The sequence below is a fragment of the Cervus elaphus genome, chromosome 28, assembly GCF_910594005.1.
Source record: "Cervus elaphus chromosome 28, mCerEla1.1, whole genome shotgun sequence".
In the NCBI taxonomy this organism is placed as follows: Eukaryota; Metazoa; Chordata; class Mammalia; order Artiodactyla; family Cervidae; genus Cervus; species Cervus elaphus.
The window spans coordinates 4,215,198-4,241,985 of NC_057842.1; the positions used below are offsets into that span (position 1 = coordinate 4,215,198).

At 35.3% G+C, this 26,788-nt stretch overlaps 1 protein-coding gene across 11 annotated transcripts in view; it reads left to right on the top strand.

Moving 5' to 3' along the window:
* The window catches only part of PHF3 (PHD finger protein 3), a 171,673-nt gene that overhangs the window by 59,266 nt on the left and 85,619 nt on the right, over positions 1 to 26,788 (top strand). For 10 of the 11 annotated variants that reach the window (XM_043889902.1, XM_043889903.1, XM_043889908.1 and 7 more), the window contains 11 exons: positions 1,833 to 3,579; positions 9,324 to 9,633; positions 11,803 to 11,986; positions 14,838 to 14,985; positions 15,068 to 15,224; positions 16,449 to 16,565; positions 18,577 to 18,708; positions 19,285 to 19,420; positions 22,694 to 22,889; positions 23,685 to 23,832; positions 26,110 to 26,199. In XM_043889902.1, the coding sequence (XP_043745837.1) occupies positions 1,833 to 3,579; positions 9,324 to 9,633; positions 11,803 to 11,986; positions 14,838 to 14,985; positions 15,068 to 15,224; positions 16,449 to 16,565; positions 18,577 to 18,708; positions 19,285 to 19,420; positions 22,694 to 22,889; positions 23,685 to 23,832; positions 26,110 to 26,199 (3,365 nt within the window). The remainder of the gene's footprint in view (positions 1 to 1,832; positions 3,580 to 9,323; positions 9,634 to 11,802; positions 11,987 to 14,837; positions 14,986 to 15,067; positions 15,225 to 16,448; positions 16,566 to 18,576; positions 18,709 to 19,284; positions 19,421 to 22,693; positions 22,890 to 23,684; positions 23,833 to 26,109; positions 26,200 to 26,788) is intronic. The other variant, XM_043889909.1, reaches the window with a different exon arrangement.

The following is a 26,788-nucleotide window of genomic DNA, read 5'->3' on the forward strand; positions in this document are numbered from 1 at the left end:
CTAAACCTTTGGAGATGCCAGTGGTGTTGGTTTGGCCAGCACTGCCAGTTAGTGTTCATCTTGGGGGGATTTTCTGCATCAGTGTTTGATCATCTGTTGTTTGGCTTTCTAAATCGTCCCTGTTTTCTCTTATTCTTCCTTTCCTTTTAGATTTGTAGCTTTTGGATAGTTTTGATGTGGGATTTAAGAAGTGAATTAACTGAGATGTATATATTTACTTATCTTTTCCTCACTTTTTTTTTAATCAGTTATTTGGTAGATATTTGTGACTTTGAGAAATGAAAGAATAGAATGAACATCACAGACAAATAATGATAAGTGTTTGGCCTATGTAGTCCGGCTTTAAACTAAGGCAGTTTATAGTTAGAGGAGATAGTTAAATTATCCTTTGCTAATTAATCAATTACTATTGGAAAATAGCTTTTTGTTTAAATTCCTTCACAGTTGAATGTGCTGTTCATTTATTGACCACTTAGATAATGGGTTTTAAAAGTTTTTCATTTATTTCAAGGCAAATAAATATAGTAGAGTTATAAATTATTACAGACTGCCTTCAAAACTTTAAAAATCATCAAAAATATGATAACAAATCATAAAAATTTTAGTTATTTAAAAATGTTCATGTATCTGAGCTTGAGTGGTTCATAATCCAGTAAGTAATTTTTTAAAGTTGTTGGGTACCTACCTGAAGACTAGATACTGTACCAAGTCTTGGGGGTATTAGGAAGGGTCTTTAAGGTTAGGGTGACCATATAATTTATAATCCAAATGGGGACACTTGAGTGTGGTGACTGCAGGCGTTTCCTAGGGATGTTCGAGACGGAGGAGGACGTGTAACGCCTTCTGTAAGACAGTCACAGCTCAGGGTCAGTGATACGTGGCAAATTAGGAGAATCTTCTAAATATCAGTGCATTGTAGGGTTTTGCGTTAAAAAGGAAGGAGGCTTTTTTAAATTGGTGACTTTTAGTTTTCACACAGAATTGATCCAAAGGTATTGATATGCGTAGGCTTGGATATATTATAGCTCCTTATTTTGTATTTCAGTTTGTGGGTTGTTTTTCTGCTTAGTGAATTGTTGTATTTTTTTCTTAGTGAATTATTTAGCTTTCTTTCCAATTTGTTTTCACTTTGTGTTTCTGTTTTCCTTGGAGGATGTATCCAGTAAATTATTTTCATACTTTCCTCATTTTTCCTTCTGAGATATTTTCTTGGTTTCAATCTTTTTAAATATAATTTCTTTTTTTGGTTGATCTGTGTCTAGTACTTCAGTGTTTATTTGACTTCTTGGAATATTTAAACTAGTCGAGGAATAGATTGAATGCTAAAATGGAGATACAATGGAAGTACATTTATAAGGGCATTAGACTTCTTTTGAGACTGTAATGAAACTCATACAGATCCTATTGTGATAGATGGTTTAGTTCAGATTTAATTGGCACTTGAATTTGTTTGGTTTTATATATTTAAAGGTATTTAATATTTAAACTGTATGATAACCTTGTTTGAGGTGGGTAGTAATATAAAGGATCTTAATCAATTTTAGTCCCAGCTTATTTTTATAAAAAGGAAACTTGATAAAAATATTTGTCTTATTGTAAAGTATAATATCAGTCTGAATTTTATAGAGGTTTTTTTCCTGCCTCAGAGTTGATAGAACTTTGATAAGTATAAAATTTAACATATCTAAAATATGGTCCATTACGAGTAGATATTTAGTACATTTTCATTGAAATGGGAAAAAAAATTTATAGCTCAGAATAAATTGCACTGAAATAAAAACACATGGCAACATAACTAAGTTATTTTTATTTATTTTTTTCCTTTGTGATAGAACAAGTAAGAAATTTGCGACAAAGCACTATTGCCAAGCGTTCAAATGCAGCACCTTTAAATAGCACAAAAAAGGCATCTGGGAAGACTGTGTCTGCCCCTAAAGTAGGCGTGAAACAACCAGAAAGGTGTCAGATTAAAGAAGAAGCTGGTACATCACCGAAACCCGAACACCAAAAAGAGAGCAGAAGGAGCAGCCGACACAGCGGACAGGTTGAAGCAGCAGTTTCATCTTGTCTTGAAATGAAGGATGAAGCTGGATTAGATTCTGAGCAGAAGTGTAATAATCAGGGAGCAGCAAACGTGCCATCTCATGAGTTAAATTGTCCACTCCTTTCAGAGACTTGTATTAATATTGAAGAAAAGAAAAGTGAAACTCTGGAGTGTAAAATCAAGTCTGTTAGCCCATTATTTAAGTTTTCAGATAAAGAAGAAAATGAACGGAATGATTCCATTTCAGGTAAAATGAATGAGACTATTGTTGAAGAAATGAAGGCAGAAGAAGTTGAACAAAAATCAAAGGAGACAGTTAAATTACCCCACGAAGATGACAATGTCATTAAGGAACCTGCATCTTCTGATGCTTTCTCTGGCAGTGCTGCTTGTACAAACCCAAACAAGACAGAAAAGAACTTTGTCAGTTTGTCTGGTTCTGTGGATAAAGTAAATGAATGTGGTTTGGAATTGGAAGATAGCATGGAAGTTTCTGATAAAGCTAAGAACTCCCCTCTGTTTCAAAGAAATGAAATAGAAATGGCTTATTGTAAAGGCACAGAGTCTAATGATAAGCAGTTGGAGGGCACCAGATTTAATAAATCAAACTTGGAGATGGTTAATACTTTTGAACCAGAAAGTAATATTTTAGAAGATGCTATTTGTGATGCACCTGACCAAAATTCAGAACAGTTGAATGTTGTTGAAGGTATTAAAATGGAATTTCATGAAACAGCAACCCTTCAGGATGATAGAGATAGCCAGTCCAGTAGTGTTTCTTCCTTAGAATCAAAAAACATAAAATCTAAACACACAAAACCTGTAATTCATCCCAAGCAAACCTTGACCACGGATACTCCGAAAAAAGTTGCTACAGCAAAGCATGAATTAATGCATAACAAAACTAAAGCTAATGTCAAAAGTGTGAAGCGGAATGCTGATGAATCAGAATTTAAGCAGAATTTTCATAGGCCAGTCAAAGTGAGAAAAAAACAAGTTGATAAGGATTTGAAGATTCAGAGTTGCATTTCTGGGGTTAAATCTGTGAAAAATCAAGCTCATTCTATGTTCAAAAAAACATCACAGGATCAAAATTTAGTACAGATTTCCAAACCCTTAGCTCATTCTATGAGTGATAAACCTCATGGTCTCCCTAGTTGCTCTAAAGAACCTCACCATCCTGTACAAACTGGACACTCATTTCAGTCCAGCCAGAAACAGTGCCATAAGCCCCAGCAGCCGACTCTAGCCGGGAGAACCAACAGTCATGTGAAGGAAGAGCTGGAGCATGCAGGTGGTGGAGAACACTTAAAGGAAGAGGATAAATTGAAATTAAAAAAACCTGAGAAGAACCTACAACCCCGCCAAAGAAGAAGCAGCAAAAGTTTTTCTTTGGATGAGCCACCGTTGTTCATTCCAGACAACATAGCTACTGTAAAAAGGGAAGGCTTAGATCATAGCTCTTCATTCGAATGCAAATATATCTGGACTCCCAGCAAGCAGTGTGGGTTTTGCAAAAAACCACATGGCAACAGGTGTGTGTGTGTGTGTATGTGTATGTGATATGTATATTACAGAGAAATTGCCATTTTTAAGAGTGAGATTAGTGTGAGAACTTTTTATAGAAAGATTATTTAATATGCAAAGACTTCTGCCAAAAAAAAAAAAAAACCCCTCCTCAGTCCTGGAAGATAGAAAGATGGAGCCACTGAGTACATCAGTATTCTAGAACACTGTAAAATACATAAGTCTGACCAAAAACTGGTATATATGGAATTGTTTTGTCATTGTAATCAGTTAGAGACTGTAACTTAGTCATTGCATCTTAAAAAAAAAAAAAAAATTTTTTTTTTATAGTGCTTTGGGCCTGTAAGTTATATATTATTTTGTTTGGCTTGAGAAGAACTAGTAATAAAATGTGAAGGGCATAGTGGAAAATTTTTATATATATACACATGCACACTTTTGTTTGTTTATTTTTAATGAAGCAATTACTCTTAATACTGCTACTTTATAACTGTCAAACTTGACTTTAGAATGAAATTTGATAACTAAAACAACTGTTAAATTACCCAGGGGAGTTTTGTATGTAACATGGGATGGAGTGAAACATTTATTTTGTTTGTTGCTATTTTAGTGGTTTGGATCTCCTGTGAATTCTCCTCTTTTAGGAGGTGCTTTTATAGCGCTGCCCTTGGCATTCTTTCTATAGGACTCAGTGTTATCCTTAGTTTTATGACACTGCCATGCTCTCTGCTCCCCCTCTGCTCCCCTGTATTTTTTATTTGCTAACTTTTTCAGAAAAAGAGAACAAGAGATGAAGTGGAGTTTTCAGCTACAAAATTATCCTGTTCAAGTGTTGCAATTGCTGTTGGAACTTCTATCAACATTGATATAATAAAAGAACATTGTAACTTGTACATTGTAATATTATCCTTACTCATGAAAGTGAATGTTAGTATGAAAATGAAACTCTTTAGGGAGGGACAGTTTAGTGCAGTGTGCTGTAATACATTATTTGGTGTGGACGGTGGTCGTTGGGAGTTGCTGGGGCTATTCTGTAAAAAATAACTTTTATGTCAAGTTTCTTCATTTGTGATTCACCCTGTAGCCTGTTTTTAGTGTCAGCGGTTACTTTATAACAGCATATTCCCAGTTTTTAAAACTTCTGACTTATTTGAATATAGTGCTACATTTGCCCTCACTTTTGTCCTCTTTATGTTTTGTTGTTTGCTTGTTTAAAGTTCCTTATTAAAATATTCTAAAGTGGGCCTAAGAGAATTAAGGGCTGGATGGTCCTTGTGTCTTTTAAGGAAGACCTTGTTTCTTTGCAAGCGTCTTCTAAAAACAATCACACTGATGTGTTGTCAGAATAACCAATAGAAACCTTAAAGTGAATGAGTTTCTGAAATGAAACTTTGGCCTAGAGTTGGAAGCCATGGTATAAAGTAGCTTTTCTGAGACAACTTCTGTTATGATGGCCTGGTCCTCAGGAGTTTGCCCAGGCTTTTGAATGAAGACTGTCACTTCACCAACATCAGTTATTTTCCTAAAATGAAGATTTAGTGTTAAGTCCCATTCTTTTACCTAAAGCTGCCTTTTGGGTCTATCCTATAAAACCTAGAGTTTCTTTACCTCCATCTGGAAAATGACCTAATATTCTAATATTAGATGTGTAGGGATTTTGAGTTTACCCTATGTAACTGAAATGAATATTATAACATTGGAAACTATCAATTTTGGAAGCAGCATTTCTCATTACTTCAATTATGTGAATAAAGAAGCCTAAGTTATTGATTGTTTTTTTCTTTACATGTTATAATTAGCCTTCACTACTACTTTGATGCATTCTGGTTGTATACACTGAGGTTACTCAAAAAAAAATGCAACTGCCGTGCAGCATGTAATTTTCCTAGTTTAATCCATGTGTAAGTATATGAATTTATTAGGAAGGACATATGTGGGAATAATTTTCATCCATTTCTTTGATCTCATGCACTAGCTACATTCATTGAAAACTATTTGTTAATGTGACCTTTTTTTTTTTAGCACTTGTGACATATTTATTCCTATAAAGGTTATTTTATTACTTCAGCATTTTACATATAATGCAACTTAGGTTATGTTCCTGTTTATGCTTCCGTTTGGAAATAATATTTTTAAACACAGATTTGTTCATGGCATGGCCAAATGTAATATTTGACCTTAAGAAACTTCTGTACATGTCCTAAAGGCAGTAGGCATCGACTGCCTTACTGTTTACACTTCATCCTGTTTTGGCTACCATTTATTTTCTGGATTCTCCTTACAGCTAAGGCATATTCGTTATTGTAAAAACCAGACTATTTAATCCTTTTTTTAAAAGTCACCTTTGAACTTCTTTTAAACATAAGCTAGTTGGCATTTTGAAAGGAGGAAATTACTCAGTCTTTTCATAATACGTATGTTGTAGTTTCTAGTATTCCCTCCTTCTCCAGGTGACATTTGCATCTTCAGTTTGTATTACGCTTTCTTGTCCAGTTTTAAAAGATTAGTTCATTGGATGAAATTTAGAAACAAAAAAGTCTCCTTAGCATAACTGAGTCATATCTTTAAGCAAGAAACCTTTTTCTTAAAAGGAAATTTTCTCTTTAGTGATTCTGGTTTTTCTCAGGAGTTTACAAGTTTGATAAATACTTTTCTCTGCAGATTAGATTGTTAGCGACAACAACAATGATTTAGTGTTTATGTGGAAATCATTTTATCCTAGGGAAGAGTGAGTACATGTACATTCATAGTAATACAGTCTCAATTGTTACTTTTATACTTAGAACTTGATGGCTCATTTTTTATAAAATAGCCCTGGTAGTGAGTTTGTGACTTTTTAAAAACAGAATTCTCAATGTTGCCTTTGTGGTTTGCTGTGAAGAAACATGAAAATTTTCTAAGAATATGTTTTAATTTGTGCCAAAAAACATTAGAATTAGGATTACATTTTAAATTGTTTAAATTTTAGTAGGATTTAAAATTTTGTGTATGAACATATAACAGTGGTAGAACACAACAAATGTTTCTAAACTTTTCCATTTAACTGATTTCATGCTGACTTGGTCCAATTAATTCAGAGCTAAACTTCTCATGTTGTTTTTGGTGAAATATTTAACACCCGGGTTATAGTCTTTTCTTTGAGTGATTTTGCCTGTTGGTAATGAGAATTTCAAGGGCAGAGCAGAAAATGGGAGAGGGAGAATATGTTAGCTATTTGATCCATACTCCATCTCCTTTTTTAAGCCATGAGGAATATCATGAAAAGGGAAGAGAGTGTATCTTCTCTTTTTTGAAAAGCCATTTAAAAATACATATATGGTTAATAAAACTGTGTAATACTGTTAATTATTTTGAAATTTTTTTAAATTCTCCAGTTTCATTTTCAAGTCAATTACATTTTACCCTAGGATGTGGTAATAATTTTCATCAGTGTACTTTTTTAGTTTTTCAGAATTATATTTAAGTGTATTACTTACATAAAATATAAACCATTAAGATTACATCTGTGGTTGGCACTATAGTTTTGAGATTTGTTTTTCAGAGCTTCTCAAGTTTGAGGAGATATTTCCAGAATAAACTTGGGGTATGGTGATACAGTGAATACATTCTGCATCATAAAGTGACTCTTCCCTGGTCAAATAAAGATTTGAAATTTCCTAATATGTGCTTTATAATATGTTAGTTAGGTTTGGATTTGGGACAAAAGCACAGCCATCGTCATAGTTGAAACTATTCCAGGCTCGCTTTGAAGAAATTGGTAATATAGCTGTGATGGGGAACACATTAGCTTTCCTTTGGTATTTCAAAAGAATCAACCTCAATAGTTATTTTCAAGAAATGGGAGTTCTTACAACTGTACAGTCTGAAATAGAAGAACTTTTTTAAACTTTGTATTTTTCTGTTTGCTATATGATCTATATCATTGAAACATGCTATAGACCTATCTAAAATCTTCCATACCTAGAAACTATTTCTATCTTGCAGACAAATACCACATTGTTAGAAAATTTTCTCACTAGGGCTATGAATCCAAAATATTCTGTTTTTTTACTTATTTTTACTTAAGGCATGAGTTTTTTGTGTTTTTTTTTTTTTAATTTGTATTTTTCAGTGAATTTTTTCAGTGAATCTTAATGAGCGGTGGAAGAAATGGTGACTTAACCCTAAAAAGCTAGCATAAGCATTACCACTTCAAGAACGGTGAATTACAGACATGAAAGAAGTTTACTTAGTGCACAGCAGTGGTTGGTCCACAATATAGACAAGGGCACATGAGGCGGAAGAGTGGAGTGGTCTGCAGTCAGGGACTTGATTTCAAGACATCCTGCAAGATTTGAAACTCTGTTCTGAGTTTTATAGTCTCTGTGTGAAAATAGGACTTCTGATGTATTTAGAGAGAGTTGGCTATATCACTCAGTATATTACCTTCAGCATCTTACTGGACAGTAGGTTTTTAAAAGTTTTACACTGGTGTCTGTCGCCACCAGCTGCTTTATTTTACCATTTCAGTTTTTACTCGTGGATTATGGTTTAATATGCGAGTATATTGTGTTTGTAATGTCTGTAATTATGTTTGTAGGACTTTTGTAAATAGGCATTTGATCTAATATAACCTCTTCTATAATTAAGTGCAGTAACAAAGTTTTGTCATTGGTGGTGGTGGCACTATTCTTACCAAAATCAGCCCAAAGTTTTTAGATCATTAAAGAATGTATTTAAATTCTCCTACATCTTTCAGATATACCATGAATTACTAACCTGAAGAAGAAAAAAAGAAAATGTTAAACATAATTAAGTGAGCTTTTATCATTTTCTTAACAGTGGGTTGAAAAGTATGTGAAAAAGATAATTTCACCCTCAAATTGCTGTTAATGCATCTGTTTTGCTATTTTATTCTAAAATAATTCCAGATATTCTAAGTTAGAAAAACAAACTTTTTAGAGTGGTAAATATGCCCTTAGACTTTAATTGGCCAGTGAAATTATTTCTTAGATAAAATGCAGTAAAGGGGAAATATAAAGAGATTGTTTAGCAATTAAAGAAAACTCAGCCTGAATAGTAATATCTTCATATTGATACACTATTGGCCATTATTTGGGGAAACAAGTTTATTATTTAAAGTACAAGGTCAAGTAGTAAGCTCACACTCAAAAGTACATAAGTTCTTAAGCTAAATAAGTGTGACATGATGAACCAGAATATTTTGAGCTCTAAGAATAGTTATGTAGTTAAGGTGGTTAATAAGGAACAGTCAGTGAGGCTCCATTAAACTAGTTTTTGAGTTGCATTTTTGTTGCGTCTGGTTTTTCTTTTTGTCATTTAAATTAGTTGGCTAAGTGACTCCAATTTTATGTATAAATTCAGGTCTATGTGGTAAATGTAACTTGGATAGGTTGAATGTCAAAGCTTATCACCCTTCTCAGTGGAGAAATACCCTTATTCTATATGTTAATTATTCCATACAGTGTGCAGACAGACCAGTTGCCCTTTGTTTATATGTGCCCCCCCGCACCCTCCCCACTCCCCGCCAGTATTTTCTCACTTATATTAGAGGGGGAATACTGATTTTTTTTAAAAGTTTCATTTTCCTAAAATATTCTTTTCTTGGAGAATTTTGACAATATTGAACTGATAGAACGTGTAAGGACAGAAAACATGCACAGTACCACAATACAAAAAGTTCAGTTTAGGCCCACTTGGCATTGGTTTTTAAGAAAATGTATCAAATCAGAGTGTTCTTTTTTCTCTCCAGGTTTATGGTTGGCTGTGGGAGATGTGATGACTGGTTTCATGGTGATTGTGTTGGGTTAAGTCTTTCTCAAGCACAGCAAATGGGAGAGGAAGACAAAGAATATGTGTGTGTAAAATGTTGTGCTGAAGAAGATAAAAAGACTGAAATAGCTGATCCAGATATTTTGGGAAACCAGGCTAAAGTTGAAATCCATAGTGAAGATAAAGCAATGGAATATGAAAAGCTTGGGTTACCAAAGCACACTACAGCAAATGACAAAACCAAGTATGTAGATGATACAGTGAAACACAAGGTCAAAATTTTAAAACGGGTGAGCTCATTATGCATTCTTTTTATTTAAGAACTTGTGTGGACTGACTGAGAATTTGAAATTTTTTAGATTTCAGTGTTGTAGTGTACATTTGCACATTTATTTTTCCACAAAAATGGTTTACTTAAAATGTTTTGTTAGTTTTGGTGAAACTGGTTAGTGACATCTTTGAAATATGCAGACTTATTCCTTAAGTCTTTGTCTAGTCTCTAGTTTGGTATTTGGATTTTCAGGGATAGAATGTGTATGTGATCTTTTGGGGCTAGAGATAAATTGTGCTTGTTGAGAAGTTTTTCTAAAATGCTGTTCAGTCCATAAATATCTGTGAATCCTTAAAACCACATTTAGAATTATTATTTTCAAGTGCAAGAGTTCTCTCTGAGGAAATGTAATCTTAATTTCTTTTGATTTTTGTTCCCAGTATTTGCTTGGAAGCCTTACTTCATAATTCCTCCCTTATAATGTGGTGTCTTAAAAAGTTAGTTTCCCCTCATCTTTCATTTTCAACTACTGTATTTTCTAAATAGAAATTTTAAGATATTTAGTCAGTTACAGGAGAAGTGTATAAAGGACACTTTATCTAATTAAGTTTATCTAATTAAACTTTATCTAATTAAGTTTTATTTTCATTGTCTACCTTTTTTTTACTATGATTTTTTTTAATCATTGGTTATTCTTGTAGGTAGCTCTAGGGAGGAAACACTGGTAACAAACATATATGGATGGTCAAATATAATAATTCCAAGATACAGTGAACACAAGTTATAGAGTTGAAAGGAACCTTGGAAATCTTTTAGTCTGACCATTCAGATTGAAGAACATAAGCATGTTTTCTCTAAAACTTTGTTATTTACAAATACAGTTCTTCCAGAACCACCTTATGTGACAAATCTGTATTAAGTTCCAGTTTGCCAAATCCTTGTGGCATCCAACATTTTCTGTCTGCCAAGACTTTCTGAGAATTAGATTATGTCCTTCTAATATTTGCTGTTTTTTTCTGTTGATTTGATTAGCACCAAAGTAATCGATAATATAGAACTGAGAGTGCTGTCGCAAACAGTTTATAACAAGCCTTTGGGAAGGTTCTTTTAATGTTTAATCATCATTTCTTGGGTACAGTTTCTTGGCCACTCAGAAATAGAGCTTATTGTTTTGTGGATAATCTCCATCTTATCTAAAAAGATACTATAAAGCATTGACACTGACTGTTTTGAGAAACCCTCTAGCCAGTCTTAACCAGTTAAGGAACTGAGGTTAGTCTGATTTTGTAAATAAATACATGAATGAAGTGATTACTGCTTCCTTTTCTTTTTCATGTTGAATTGTTGAATCTTTGAACTGGTCTGAGTTTAGTTTATGGAATATGCTTTTTAAAGATCACTTCTTATGATTTTATGTTGAACTATTTATTGGGTTCCTGTTGTGTGCCAAGCATGATACCAGATTTGAGTATGTATCACTGATTGAAATATGTTCCTGCTCTCAACTCTAGTTGGAGAGGTAGAAAATAAACACAAGTAAATAAAGAAGAGGATTCCCAGTCCAGAGAACATCAGTTTTTTTTGGCATATACTGTCTTCCTAGAAACTATGATTTTATTTCTGTACATGATGTTCTTATTAATATGATATTACTTGTTTCCAAGGCTTTCCAAATTCTGGTTTCATTTGTAGTTCTTTGTGGGTTATAATTATAACTACACTGAACATTTGATACTTTTATAGGTAAATATGACTTTGTTTGTTCTACATAGTAGTAAAGAAAAATATAGATAATTGATATCTTTACAATTTCTCCCTGCCCTTCTTTTTTTCATATCCACAGCTGACGAAAGGAAATCTTATATTTGTCTTTCTAGTACAATTACTGGGAATATAATCTTAGTGTTTTTTAGTTCCCTTTATAGACTACTGTGTGTTCTGCAGAAAATAGGTCCTTAACAGGTGAATTTTGGATGAAAGGATGGAGGTCCTTTTTGCTGTTCAGAGTTAATGTATGTCTTCACAGAACAGTTACTGGGCCAAAGAATGGGGTATGCTTGATATCTTAAAAAGTTGTCATACTAATTAGGTTTAATTTGTTTCATCTACATAGTCATGAAGCTTGCTTTGTATTTTAAAGATAGTTTAGTAGTTTTCATTCTAATGAATTAAATACTATTTTTCCTAGGAATCTGGTGAAGGCAAAAACTCATCAGAATGTAGGGATAGTGAAATTAAAAAATGGCAGCTAGCACCTTTTCGAAAGATGGGACAACCAGTGTTACCTCGGAGATCCTCAGAGGAAAAAAGTGAAAAAATGACAAAAGAGTCTACAACTGTTATTTGCACAGGAGAAAAAGCTTCAAAACCAGGTAGTAAGAACAGTAGAAATTATTGTATACTAATGTTTTTATATTTTAATGGCAAGAAAAATAGTTTAGGTGATTGACTTTACTTGAAATAAGCTGTTATTGTTCGGAATTTTTGGGAAGTACTAATGACCTCAGTAAGATAAGACCCCTGCCCTCATGGCTTTTAAATATTAATGGGAAATGGCAGATAATAGGGAGACAAATAAAATGGTGTGCTATTTTAGAGAATTTAGGCACTGAAGAAAAGCTTGAATAATGGAATAGAGAGTCAAGGGTAAGGAGAATGGGAGGAATTTGTTTTGAAGAAAATGGAGGCTGTGGGATCTGAAGGAAAGCAGAATTGTTTTGGAGGCAGGAATCCACAGAGGGCACAGCCAAGCTGAAGGCTTTGAAATGGAAGCAGTCTGCATTTGAGGAGCAAGAAGGTCCCTGTGGAATGCTTAGAATGTTACAGATACATGAAGGGTAAAATGGTGGCAGAAGGTGAGTTGAGAGAAAATTATGTAGAAACTCTGAGGCCATGACAGGAGTTTATTCTGAATAGAGTGGGGAGCCTTTAGAGGAATTTGTACAAGGGAATGCTGGCTCACTGGGTTTTTTTTTTTTGTGGAGACTGGACTGTCAGGGAATAGGAGAGAAGGAAAGTGGACTGGTTAGGAGTCTACCAGGATCTAGGAGAAAGGATGGTAGCCTGAAAACAGCACAGTGAGGGTGGTGAAGGTGGTCTGGTTCAGATAGTTTTATAGTAGGCTTGGAAGAACTTGCTGACTGGTTAGATACAGGTAGGTGAAAGAAAAAAGAGTCTTAGCAGATGATTAGATCAGTGTTGGTGTTCTTTGTGGAGATGAGAGAGATTTGGGGAGGAAAAATTGAAAAATTATGTTTTGGGTATTTTGAGATGCTTACTAAGAGACAAGGAGATATTTAGAGTAAATCTTTGGCTGATGAGTCTGGACTTTGGGCCATGGAGTATAAATTTGGGATTTATTGGTGCGTAGTCATTACTTTAAAGCATGCACTTAAATGTGAAGAGCTACATAGCAAGTTTGAGGATGAAGAGACAGAAGCAGAGTCCTCAGGCATGTCAGCATTTAGAACTTGGGCGGGAGAGAGGCTCCAGCAGAGGAGATCAAGAGATGGCCTTTGATGTAAGAGAACTGAGAGACCATGGCGACCTGGAGGCCAGGTTAAGTTCTGAGAAGAAGGTAATGATCAACTGTCAGATGCAATCTAGATAGCTATTTGGGCTTCCCTCATACCTCAGTTGGTAAAGAGTCTGCCTGCAATGCAGGCGACCTGGGTTCGATTCCTGAGTTGGGAAGATCCCCTGTAGAAGGAAATGGCAACCGACTCCAGTATTCTTGCCTGGAGAATCCCATGGGCAGAAGAGCCCGGCAGGCTACAGTTCATGGGGTCTCAGGAGTCGGACATGACTTAGCGACTGTACCATCCAACCAACCAGTGGGGACAAAAGCCAGTTGTAGTGGCAGAAGGAAGAATGGAGGGTGAGGAAGTGGAGATGGTGATTGTGCATAACTCTTCCTAGGACGTTTGCTGTTAAAGGAGGTAGGAATGGTGTCATGACCTGAGTGACTTGAGGTGGATTTGAGGTCAGGATTTCTCTTTAAGGAGATAACATGTTTGTAAGGTTAATGGGAATGATCCAGTAGTGAGAGAATTTGATGACGTAGGAGAGAGGTGATGGTTGAGGTTCAAAGTCCTTGAAGAGATCAGAGGGGATGGGATTCCCCCGGAGGGGTTGGTCATAGGAAAGGACAGCTGATGCCCTGTAATGGTAGGAAGGCTGCATGCAGAAGGAGCAGGGATGCGTGAGTGAAGTTAGTAGGTTTCGTGATGAGAAAATAGGTGACATTGTTTTTGTTTCCTTAGTGAAATATGAAGTGAGAAAGTCAGGCGAGGTTGAAGTTGGAGAGGCAGGTATTATTGGTTTGAGAAGAAAGAAGAAAAAGCCTAAAATACATGTTTTGGAAAGTGGGAGAGCAAAAAAAATTCTAGGATGTTTTAATAGGATTAGGGCAGTAGATTGAAGTATCCACTTGAGATTTTTGGTTATAAATTTAAAGTGAGGTCTGTTAGCACCAGTGCTTGTTTTCTCCAGTTATCTTTAGCTGTTTGTAGGGTATTTGGGTGAAGGATAAAAGTTAGCTTTCTCCAGGTTATTGCTTTTGCCAATGTAGCAAATCTGCTCGCCACTGCAAGAGACATGGTTTTGATCCCTGTGTCAAGAAGCTCCCCTGGAGAAGGAAATGGCAACCCACTCCAGTATTCTTGCCTGGAAAATCCCATGGACAGAGGAACCTGGTGGGCTGCAGTCCATGGGGTCACAGAAGAGTCGGACACGACTGAGTGACTAAACAACGACATAGATATTCCCTTCTCCACGGGAACTTAGTTTTTAAGTAAAATTCATTTAGAACTTTTTTTTTTTAGGTGTAATTGACATATAACAGTTTCAGTTGTACCGTATAATGTTTTGATATATGTATATATTGCAAAATGGTCCACTGCAATAAGTTTAGTTAACATCTGTCACCATACATAGGTTAGAATTTCCTTGTCAAGAATATTTCAATGTGGGATATGGATTCTGATCTAATGATTTGAAAATAGTGATTTTTTTTTTTCTCATGGCACATGGGATCTTAGTTTGCCAACCAGGGGTCGATCCTGCACCCCCTGCAGTGGAAGCCCAGAGTCTTAACCACTGGACCACCAGGGAAGTCCCTAAAAGTAGTGATACTTAATCAGTTAGCTCTGTTATATTGTACATTAAAAAGGAAAATATATTTTTAAAAGCAGCTTAGTGAGTTTTGATATTTATTTAAATTAGGTGCTCATGAGAAGCAAGAGATAAAGAAGAAGAAAACTGAAAAGGGACTGCCTGGTGTGCATCCTATAGCCGTTCCTGCTTCCAAGCCTTCCACAGACCAGATCCGACAGAGTGTCCGGCATTCTCTAAAAGACATTCTTATGAAAAGGTAACACACATTGCTACTGTAGAAGATTGAATAGTATACACTTCATGTATTTGAAAAATAATTGAATTATTCTAATTTTAAGACTTACAGACTCAAATTTGAAGGTACCAGAGGAAAAGGCAGCAAAAGTTGCCACAAAAATTGAAAAAGAGCTTTTCTCTTTTTTTCGGGACACAGATGCTAAATATAAGAACAAATATAGAAGTTTGATGTTCAATTTGAAAGATCCTAAGAACAATGTAAGTATATTTTGTTCATGTCTGGACATTTATGTTCCCAGCTTTCCTACTGAGAACATACACAATACGTAGGGGTTTATAATTTAACACAATAGATCTATAATTTATTTCTTGAAGTGAGACCAGTAATTTTAATAAAGTCTCTTGCTACTGAATTGAGTTACAAATTCTGTACAGTGGTGACTAGTGTTATACAGTCTCTTTTAAAATATAAAATACTAAATAAATCTTAACCTGATTTATGTAAATTCTTTGCTTAATGTCTTTTGTCTAATCCAGTTTATTAAAAAATTCATTCCTGTGTAATCTTCAAAAATCTGTTAAGGCAAAATTCATAACACTATAATTAATACTTTCTGATTTAAATTTGAAAGTAGAGCTATGCTGCTTAAGAAAATAATTTACATTTTGATAAAAAGATAGCTTTTAAAATAGTTATTAATTAAAAATGACTTTAATTTTAAAAATCTTTTAGCAATGGAGTAAACTTTAATTGAATACCTAATCTTTTCCTAGGGTTTTTTATTTGGGACTTAGAGTCTGTGGGTGTAGATTCAAACTCCTTAAATATTAAGTTTTACAAGGTTTTCACATCAGTGCAACAGTTTGTGTAATGATACTTGCTGTAAGTGTGATATGAGATATTTTCTTGAAGTCTTCTAACAATTACTTAAGAAAAATCTTCATGTAAATTCTGCTGTCACAGTCCAGTGGATCAGATACTTTTTGAATTATATAATCTGAAAACTTTTCTTCAAGTAAATATTTATTTCCTTTAGGTTTTTTCTTGCAATTGGTTCTTTGCCTGGGAGTTCCCTCCAAGCATGTTAGGATTTAAAGATATGAAGTTTTAAGAATATGAAAGACCATATTCAGTAAAGTTCCTTTAGGCAGTAGCTTTTATGTAGTCATGGGTTGGCTGTTGTGATAGTATGTGTTCCTGGGAAGACTTAATACAATTTTGGATAGGTGTTGTAATAACTTCACCACTATACATGCTTCTCCATTATGTGTTGATTTTTATACAAAATGTTTATTTTGCTGCCTTATATGATGTTTCTAGAACAAGGCTGTCATTTATTCTCTTTGCAGTAGGTGATATGTGAATCATTAAACATTATAAATCAGATTTCAAAACTGCATCTTTATGATAAGTTTCTATACAGCAGCTTCTCCTTCTTTAAAAAATGTTTTTCTCTCCTTCCCATTTTTAAATACCTCCAGATATTATTTAAAAAAGTGCTGAAAGGAGAAGTAACCCCTGATCACCTTATCAGAATGAGTCCAGAAGAGCTAGCTTCTAAAGAGTTAGCTGCTTGGAGACGAAGAGAAAACAGACATGTAAGATTATCTATGAATATGTGTTTGTCTGTATTAAAACTTACATTTTTTAGCCACAGAGAAAAGGTATATCCACAGAGGAAATTCAACTCAGAGTACACAGTTATAGACCTTTTGTTCTGTACTTCTCATTACTCATCCTCCATTGCTGCTGCTGCTACTAAGTCGCTTCAGTCGTGTCCGACTCTGTGCGACCTCATAGACGGTAGCCCACCAGGCTCTCCCGTCTCTGGGATTCTCCAGGCAAGAACACTGGAGTGGGTTGTCATTTCCTTCTCGAATGCATGAAAGTGAAAAATGAAAGTGAAGCTGCTCAGTCGTGTCCAACTCTTAGCGATCCCATGGACTGCAGCCCACCAGGCTCCTCCATCTGTGGGATTCTCCAGGCAAGAGTACTGGAGTAGGGTGCCATTGCCTTCTCCTCATCCTCCACTAGCCTATTCTTAAATTTTTTCTTTTTCTGTTCTGCTTTTTCCTCATTTCCTCCAGTTATCAGCTTTCATAACCTTATATTTTGTAAATCAGAAGGATGGAAAAATTGGTCAATCTATTCTCATATTTGCACATTTCAGAAGCACAGTTTGAAGATTATGAATTTTGGTAATTTGTGGAGCCAAATTAAGTCAGAATGAAAAAGTTTATGTTTATAACCTCATAATACTCAGTTTCAAATACCAAAAGCTTTGAAAAATAAGAGCTTCTTTTTCCCCTGTTACAAATTTATTGATAAATGTGATCCTGAAGTGTCATATATGAAAGTTCATATTCACAGAAATACTTTTTGTTAAATGGCGAAGTTCGAGACCTAACTAGTGTATTATATAACATATGTAGTATGTACACCGTATTGCATTTTGAAACTGAAAAATCCTGAAAGTCACCATGCCAAGAGTTTTCATTTGGGGTTTGTGAATTTGATATACCTTTGAAGGTGAGGTGAATATGCATCTTTGAGTTACTGTGACAGCAAGATGGCCACATTATCCCATGTTTTTATTACAACAAACTTAGAGTGGTAGCCCTTTATTCTAGAAAATACTGGTTCCTTATAGTTCATATTAATTGTCCATGATATACTTGATCTTAAGCCTCCAAATTGATTTTCTACCAAATTTGGTTCGAAGTGCAAGAGGCCTTAATTTGATAGATTGCACTCATTCACATCATTCACATATTTCTTCACTTTCACTCTGTGTAATTTCCCTTATTTTGCAAATAGTATCACCATTTCTTTTTTTCCCTCTGAATCCCAAATATGCACATGCCTTGCTTCTGCTTTGAATCTATGCCTGCAAGTATCATCTGCATGGAGACTTCTTTCTTTAAGGAAAATTTGCGCTTAACAATGGCAGGACAAGTGACTGGACCTATCTTTCCACTGTCAACTTCCTTTTACTTGTTCTTTTTGTGCTTACTTGTTTATTAGGTTTTATTGCTGAGGTTGTTCACTGTAACCAAGTATGTTCCATCAATAGACCACTGACGGAAGACTGCCTTTTTTTGTTATTTGAGTAAATTACTGTTCTGGGGAATGTTAGAACATCAGGTTAAGAATCTAAGAGGAACTTGTTCTCATTTATTTCTCTGTGGCAGCTGCTAAAATAGTAGATCAGAAAGCAGATTTTAAATGTAAATATCATGTTTTATCACTTTGCAAATAACATTGCACTTCAGTTGCCTCTAGTTACTATACGTTGACCTGGAGAAGGAAATGGCAATCCTCTCCAGTACTCTTGCCTGGAGAATCCCTTGGACAGAGGAGCCTAGTGGGCTACAGTCCATGGGGTCGCAAGAGTCAGACACGACTGAGTGACACACACACAAAGACACACATTATACATTGAAACTTTTCTGGGCTGAGATATGAGGTCTCATTCTTAAAACCCTAGCACTTAAAACAGTCTCTGACATTTGCAAGTACTCAGTATATATTTGTTTTTTGACAAACTAAAGGTTAAAAATCATCTATGATTTTAATTGTAAAGTATTTCTTTAAAATATTTCCTGTTAGACCATAGAGATGATTGAGAAAGAGCAGAGAGAAGTGGAAAGACGACCTATCACAAAAATAACACATAAAGGTGAGATAGAAATTGAGAGTGATGCTCCAATGAAAGAACAGGAGGCAGCCATGGAGATTCAGGTAAATTATGATGATAAAAATAGCATGTTTTATAGTGCCCAAAACATGAGGATTCAGAAAAGGTTTATTTGGCTAATATTCTTAAAGTAGAAAAAATAATTTTTTAAACTGTGTGTTTATTATGTAGTTTGATGGTTTTTTGAGAGTGTTTAAAGTATTGTTTCTCTCTATGAAGCATACAGACCACCTGCATCACAGACACAGACAGTTAAACATTTGATAATGTAGATTCCTAGGGTCTTTATGACTTAGAAATTTTAGTCCTTAAACTCTGTAGGTGCTTCTTAGGCCGACTGTATTTCGAGATGTGGTGTGACTTTTCTTATTTTCAAATATCAGTGAGGTAATAATATGAAATCTTATTTGAGGCCTTGGAGAATAGGATTGTTTGAGTTTTTACTCCATTTTATGTTATAATTAACATCTAGCACTTACTTTTTAAAGAAATAGTGAGAAACAACCTATGAATGGTATAGTTTAATTTTGGGAAAAAAATAACAGTATGAAATACAAGTTCATAAATAACTGAGGCCAACTTTTTTCTGTTAACCTAATTTTTACTTTCACTTTTGTTAGGAACCTACAGCTAGTAAGTCAATGGAGAAGACAGAAGGATCTGAAAAACAAAAAGGAGAGATTGACTCGATGTCTAAAGATACCACTGGTCAACACAGACAGCATCTTTTTGATCTTAACTGCAAAATTTGCATAGGTAATTGGAATTATTTCTTTCTAAAATGTTGCTTTTATTTTGAAATCTGGACACTTGTGATTTAAGTTGGTTTTGTTTCCCTGGTGTTGGTGTGAGTCAGTCTATGACTTAAAGGGTAGTACTGAAACAAGTTTAGTGAGTAATGACTAGCATTTCAGAACAAACAAAAACAGAAAATGGGAAGCATTGCAGTGAATGCACTGATAAAGATAAGTACAATTTTGAGAGACTATGTTGTTCAGTCGCTCAGTTGTGTCTGACGCTTTGCGACCCCATGAACTGCAGCATGCCAGGCTTCCCTGTCCTTCACCATCTCCCGGAGCTTGCTCAAACTCATGTCCATTGAGTCAATGATGCCATCCAACCATCTCATCCTGTGTCGTCCCCTTCTCCTCCTGCTTTCAATCTTTCCCAGAATCGGGGTCTTTTCCAATGAGTCAGCTCTTCCCATCAGGTGGCCAAAGTATTGAATTTCAGCATCAGTCCTTCCAATGAAGGCGCTTGGCCTTTATGGTCCAACCCTCATATCCATACAGGACTAATGAAAAAAAGTGCAGCTTTGCTGGCAAAGTTATGCCTCTGCTTTTTAATATGCTGTGTTGGGTTTGTCATGGTTTATCTTCCACGGAGCAAGTGTCTTAATTTCATGGCTGCAGTCACCATCTGCATTGATTTTGTAGCCCAAGAAAATAAAGTCTGTCACTGTTTCCATTGTTTTCCTATCTATTTGCCATATTCCAAAAAACTCCCTCCACACATGCATACATACATGTATTACACACATCATAAACACACAGGGGTATGTGGAGTGTGTATGTATGTGAGTTATGGATCATGATATAAAATATACTTTACAAATTACAATGAAAACTACTGAAAGGCTACTTTGGTAGGCCATGTTAAGGATTTTAGTCTTTTATCTAAGAGCAGTAGATAGTGATTGAAGGGTGTTTAGCAGGGGAATGACATGATCAGATTGGAATTTTTGAAGATTTCTCTAACTTTGAGTAGAGATTATGGTGAAGGAAGCTAAGTGGTAGACCTTTATGCACTGGTACAAGACAGAGATGAAATGGTTTTATTCAAAGTGGAAGCATTGGAGGTGGAGGTCAGTAAGCTTTGAGATACTCAGGTAATACTGACAGAATGCTGGATTTAGGGCATAAGAAATGGGGATGTGAAGAAAAGAAAATGGAATGTGTTGACAAAGAGTTTATATTCAGTTTATTGGTAGAGATGGGGGATTAAGAGTTCTTTAAATTAACTCTAGAGTTGCTCTCAGTTTTAATTTTTTTACTGTGGTATGCTAAAGGAATACTGAACGTACTTTGTTCAGTAAGATGAAAGATTCTTCAGGTTAATCAGTATGCTACCCTCCACTGTATTAGAGACTGACTGAAATGTATTATAAATTTGGTAACTTTCTGATAATAGGAATAACATGTCTTCTCAGAATGGTGTGATCACATTTTTACAATGTATACAATGGTAAAGACTTAAAGACAGGGTGTTTTTAGATATTGTTATCTCTGAAGAAAGCTACCTATAGTGTCATAGTATTTTTAGTATACTCATTAGTTTGTTTTGTCTGGGAAAAATCTTAGTAATTTTTCTATTGATTTGAACCTATTAATTTTAATGATTAACAGTGTAACACTTATAATTAATATAATATTTAATATTGTAATATCTCAGATTTAATGGTAGCCCACAATACAATTGTTAAACCCTACTAGACTTGACCTATTTTTAGAAAGGTGGAATGATTTTTTTCTTGTGGTTCTGTAGGTAAAACTAGTTCTGTAGGTAAAACTGTAAAAAAGAACTAAGGTTTTTACCTTAGTTATCTCAAGAAAGTATGTTTCTTGAGAAACCTATATGCAGGTCAGGAAGCAACAGTTAGAACTGGGCATGGAGCAACAGACTGGTTCCAAATAGGAAAAGGAGTACGTCAAGGCTGTATATTGTCACCCTGCTTATTTAACTTATATGCAGAGTACATCATGAGAAACTTTGGGCTGGAAGAAGCACAAGCTGGAATCAAGATTGCCGGGAGAAATATCAGTAACCTCAGATATGCAGATGACATCACCCTTATGTCAGAAAGCGAAGAGGAACTAAAAAGCCTCATGATGAAAGTGAAAGAGGAGAGTGAAAAAGTTGGCTTAAAGCTCAACATTCAGAAAACTAAGATCATGATAACTGGTCCCATCACTTCATGGGAAATAGATGGTGAAACAGTGGAAACAGTGTCAGACTTTATTTTGGGGGGCTCCAAAATCACTGCAGATGGTGACTGCAACCATGAAATTAAAAGACACTTAGTCCTTGGAAGGAAAGTTACGACCAACCTAAACAGCATATTAAAAAGCAGAGACACTACTTTGCCAACAAAGGTCCATAGGTCCATCTAGTCAAGGCTATGGTTTTTCCACTGGTCATGTATGGATGTGAGAGTTGGACTGTGAAGAAAGCTGAGCACCGAAGAATTGATGGTTTTGAACTGTGGTGTTGGAGAAGACTCTTGAGGGTCCCTTGGACTGCAAGGAGATCCAACCAGTCTATCCCAAAGGAGCTCAGTCCTGGGTATTCATTGGAAGGACTTAAGCTGAAACTGAAACTCCAATACTTTGGCCACCTGATGGCGAAGAGTTGACTCATTGGAAAAGACCCTGATGCTGGGAGGGATTGATGACAGGAGGAAAAAGGGATGACAGAGGATGAGATGGCTGGATGGCATCACCGACTCGATGGACATGAGTTTGAGTAAACTCTGGGAGTTGGTGATGGACAGGCAGGCCTGGCGTGCTGCGATTCATGGGATCGCAGAGAGTCGGAGATGACTGAGCAACTGAACTGAACTGAAATAACTAAGTCACTTTGCAGTTTGCATATGTCATGAATTGCTGTTGTATGTAATATGATGTAGGATACAGATTTGTTTTACTTGGTCACATTACCTCTCAAGACTGTTGGAATTTGGTGTAGTTTAGTTTAAAAAATGTTTTCTAGGGTATTAGACTACCTGTTTTAGGGTATGGTTATAATGTTTCCTTTTCAAAAGCTTGTCTGAGTTGTTTAATGTTCTCCTTTTCCACATCAATAAGAGAGGTAAGTTCCATAAATCATTGTGAAAATGATGATAGTTAAAAACTACCCCTGCTATGCAGTAATGCAGTCAGGGAAAGTGAATAACTCTAGAAATGAAGATGGATAAAGTTACAGAAATTTCAGTTTACAAAAATGGTCTATTTTGGTGTTTTCTGGCTTTAGGTCGAATGGCACCACCTGTAGATGATCTTTCTCCAAAAAAAGTGAAAGTTGTTGTTGGTGTATCTCGTAAACATTCAGACAATGAAGCAGAAAGTATAGCAGATGCTTTGTCTTCGACCTCAAATATTTTGGCCTCTGAATTCTTTGAAGAGGAGAAACAAGAATCTCCGAAGTCAACATTCTCTCCTGCTCCACGGTAATTTCCCTTAGTTATAAATTCTAATCTTTATACCTCTTTGCTAGATTTTACTTGGAAGTCTTCAGAAACAGAAAAGTGACATGTTTCTTAAGAAAGGAACCTTTCTTTTGAGATGGTAACTGTACCTCCCTATATTTTCAACTAATTGAGATTTTTAAAGACTCTAAAAGTTAGAATTGAGTATTAAAGCTATCTTTGACTTTAAAGCTATCTTTCATTATATTAGTCCTAAGAGGCAAGAAATAAGTCATTAAAGAAAAATTGCTTGCATTTTCTGGACCCCATTTTAGTCTACCTAAGCCAGTCTAGAAGAAAATCATGTAAAACATGACTATGTTAATATGAGTATGTTTCATGAAGTGAAAATATAAACTCTTTAATCATAGCTTTACGTACTTTGGCCTTTGGTTCATTTACTTACTTTTGGCTGTGCTGGGTCTCTTGCTGCATGTAGGCTTTCTCTAGCTGCGATGCATGGGCTTCTCATTGTGGGGCTTCTCTTTTTGGGGAGCATGGGCTCTAGGCATGCAGGCTTCAGTAATTGTAGGGTGCTGGCTTAGTGTTTGTGGTGCATGGTCTCAGCTGCTCTGTGGCATGTGGGGTCTTCCCAGACCAGGGATCAAATGTGTGTCTCCTGCATTGGCAGATGGATTCCCAACCACTGGACCACCAGAGAAGTCCTGCTTTGGCCTTCTTGACATGCTAAAGTAGAAACAATTGATGAGCAAGTAGAATATGCATTTATCATGAGCAGATCTTTAGGCTGAAAATTTCTTAATGTCATTTTTTTAGTCCAGAGATGCCTGGAACTGTTGAAGTTGAGTGTACCTTCCTGGCTCGATTGAACTTCATCTGGAAAGGTTTTATCAACATGCCGTCTGTAGCAAAATTTGTTACCAAAGCCTACCCAGTATCTGGTTCCCCTGAATACTTGACAGAGGTACTGTGAACTTTTCTGCTCTTCTATGCCTGAGTTGGCATATATGTTTTTGAAGGCAAAAGGCAAGGAAACAGCATAATACAATAGTAAAAATATTTATTTTCGTTCTTGGTAAAAGTATTTATTGACAGTGACTCTTAAACATTGAATTAATGTAATTACGAGTTCACAAATGGAGTTTTAGAACTATCGAAAATTGTGCTCTGAAAGTTTTAAATCCACGCTTTGTACTCTGTCCAAGATGTACTCACTATATCAATTAAAAATTAATGGATATTTTGCATGGATATCTAAGTTTTTCTTGAAATACAGACTTACATGAAAGATTAACATGTTTATGGCCTCCAGTGCTAGTCTGTTGCGAAGACTTTTCGTTGTTAACAGGTCTTCTGATTCCCCCATTGCTTGTATTTCCACAACTTCACGACTGTGGTTCTTACCTGCCCATTTCAGTGAATGAGATAAAGACCACAGTTGAGCCTTGAGTAACATGAGTTTGCACTACTTGGGTCCACTTATACATGAATTTTTTCAATAGTGAATACCACAGTACCACATTATCTTCAGTTGGTTGAATCCTCAGATATGAAACTGTGAATACAGAGGGCTGACTATGTGTAACACTGATATGATCAACTGCACCTTTAATCCCCATGTTGTTCAAGGGTCAACTGCCTAGTTGAAACTTTCCAGCTAGTTGACAGTCCTGAGATCAGTGACCATGGTTGCTGCGGTGGTGCCCTTGGTTGGTTTTATACCTGAGACAATAGGAAAGGACTGTTAAGCAGCATTTATGGGAAATAAGCAGCTGTAGTACTTCTTGCTTAGAGAATCCCAGGGACAGGGGAGCCTGGTGGGCTGCAGTCTATGGGGTCACACAGCGTCGGACACGACTGAAGTGACTTAGCAGCAGCAGCAGTACTATGGTATATACGATATTAGTAATGTGATAAATGAGAAAGTCGACTTTTTAAATATCATTTGAATAGTTGTACTTTTCTGTGTTTATGCAAAAAGGAAAATAAATCAGTATATGTGTACTCTATTTTTGTTGAGATTATATTTTGCTATTATGCTATTTAACATTAAGTTTTCTATCCATTCTCAGGCTGCTGACCATAAAGGCAAAGTTTTCAGTATTTTATAAGACACAAATCTTACATATGCCAGTTTTCTTTTAAGACTAAGATAAACTCTTCTTTGTGTTAGAATGAAATTAATTTAAGTCCGTGTAATATTGCTTATCTAATCTCTATCAGCTTATTTGTCCAGTTGTGTTTTTAATTAATAAACAACTTAATTGTTACTTTTGCATATAGTTTGCTTGGGAAGTAATATTTTAGACCACATTGATTTTATAAGAAAAAAATTCAATAGACCCATTATGATTTTCTTATAGCATAATTAGTCTTCTAAATTTCTAGATCAGTCCACAGTGAAAATAACTTTTCTTTGAAATGAGTAATTAAGTCCTAAACTATGGAAACCTTTTGATTTTAAACAAAAATATTCTTTTTTCTGAGCCAGGTTATATGTGGTTGTTTCTCAGAACTCCACCTCTGCTTCCTACTTATTTCTAGTTTGATTTGGACTAAAATTCCAATTAAACTATTTAAATCAATTAATTATTTAAATTTAATTGAATTAATATTGATTACGATTTTTCTGTCTTCATTGAAAAACAAATATACTGATTAAAATTTCAAATATTCTAAAAAAAAAAAATTTCAAATATTCTTAACTACACACCTCATAATTGATTTTATGTATAGTCCTCTGTTCTCAGAAAGATTGAACCTTTAAAAAAAAAATGAACCTTGCATTATTACAATGTTATTCTCTTTTGCACAGTATACAGTGCAAAAGTATACTGTATAGTTAAACTTGATAACTTCTGAAATCCAGCTGTTAGTGATTAAGGCATACCCCAGTTCACTATGACCAAAAAAAAAAGGATGGGGAAAACAGTACCCCCTAATACTCTGAAGCCTGCTGTACTCTTCCTGGGTTGTCAGAATGGGATGCTGGCGCTGCTTCTTTTTCTTGACCTGAGAGTCTTTCTTAATTGTATTTGAGCATCCACTTCAGTCATTTGGAGTTGACATTTGAGGTAAAGCCTAACTGCTATCCCTATATTTTCTTATATTCGTTGATGTATTTTATAATCTTTTTTAAAGTCACTTTTTCAAATTAGTCTTAGAGCTAAATTTGTATGAGGTATAGATATTATAATGAAGATAAACTGTATACATTGATCACCTTCATTTTTTACCACAGGACCTACCAGATAGTATTCAAGTAGGTGGTAGGATATCACCTCAGACAGTTTGGGATTATGTGGAAAAAATTAAAGCCTCAGGAACCAAGGTGAGGAGAACTTTTTTCTCTCTACCAGTATGTAAAAATATTTGAAAAGTAAACCACTGAGATTTCTATGCAAGGTCCCCTAGGGTGGACCTAAATTGACATAATATGCCATTGGCTAAGGCTCAAAGCCATTATTCCTTTAGTTTTTTATCTTTTCCTGCTTTTGATATGCTGTCTCTGATTTCTATCATTGTTTTAAAAGGAATGTTATAGAATAAGTATTGAGATTCATTCTGGAATGTTGCCTTGCTTTGATTATAGACATTTGTTTTGGTTGGGGCACAGGCTAAGCTGTTGGGACAGAGATCCTAAAATACAGTGGCTCAAAAAATAAACTTTTCCTGTTACATTAGGTAGGTCTGTAGTTCAGTCTTGCAGTTGTTAGATTATTCATGGATTGGGCTCTTCTGTCTTACTGTTTTTAAGACTGTGGCCCTTAGCAGTCAGTCAAAGTCAAAGCTGATTTATCAGCTCCAAGTGGGGAAAACAAGAGAAATGGCTGTTGAGTTGTTTTAAAAGCAAGAGCTGGAATGTGTGGTTTTCTTTTCACTTCCTCCAACTGCTTATACACTGTTAGGAGGCTGGGAAT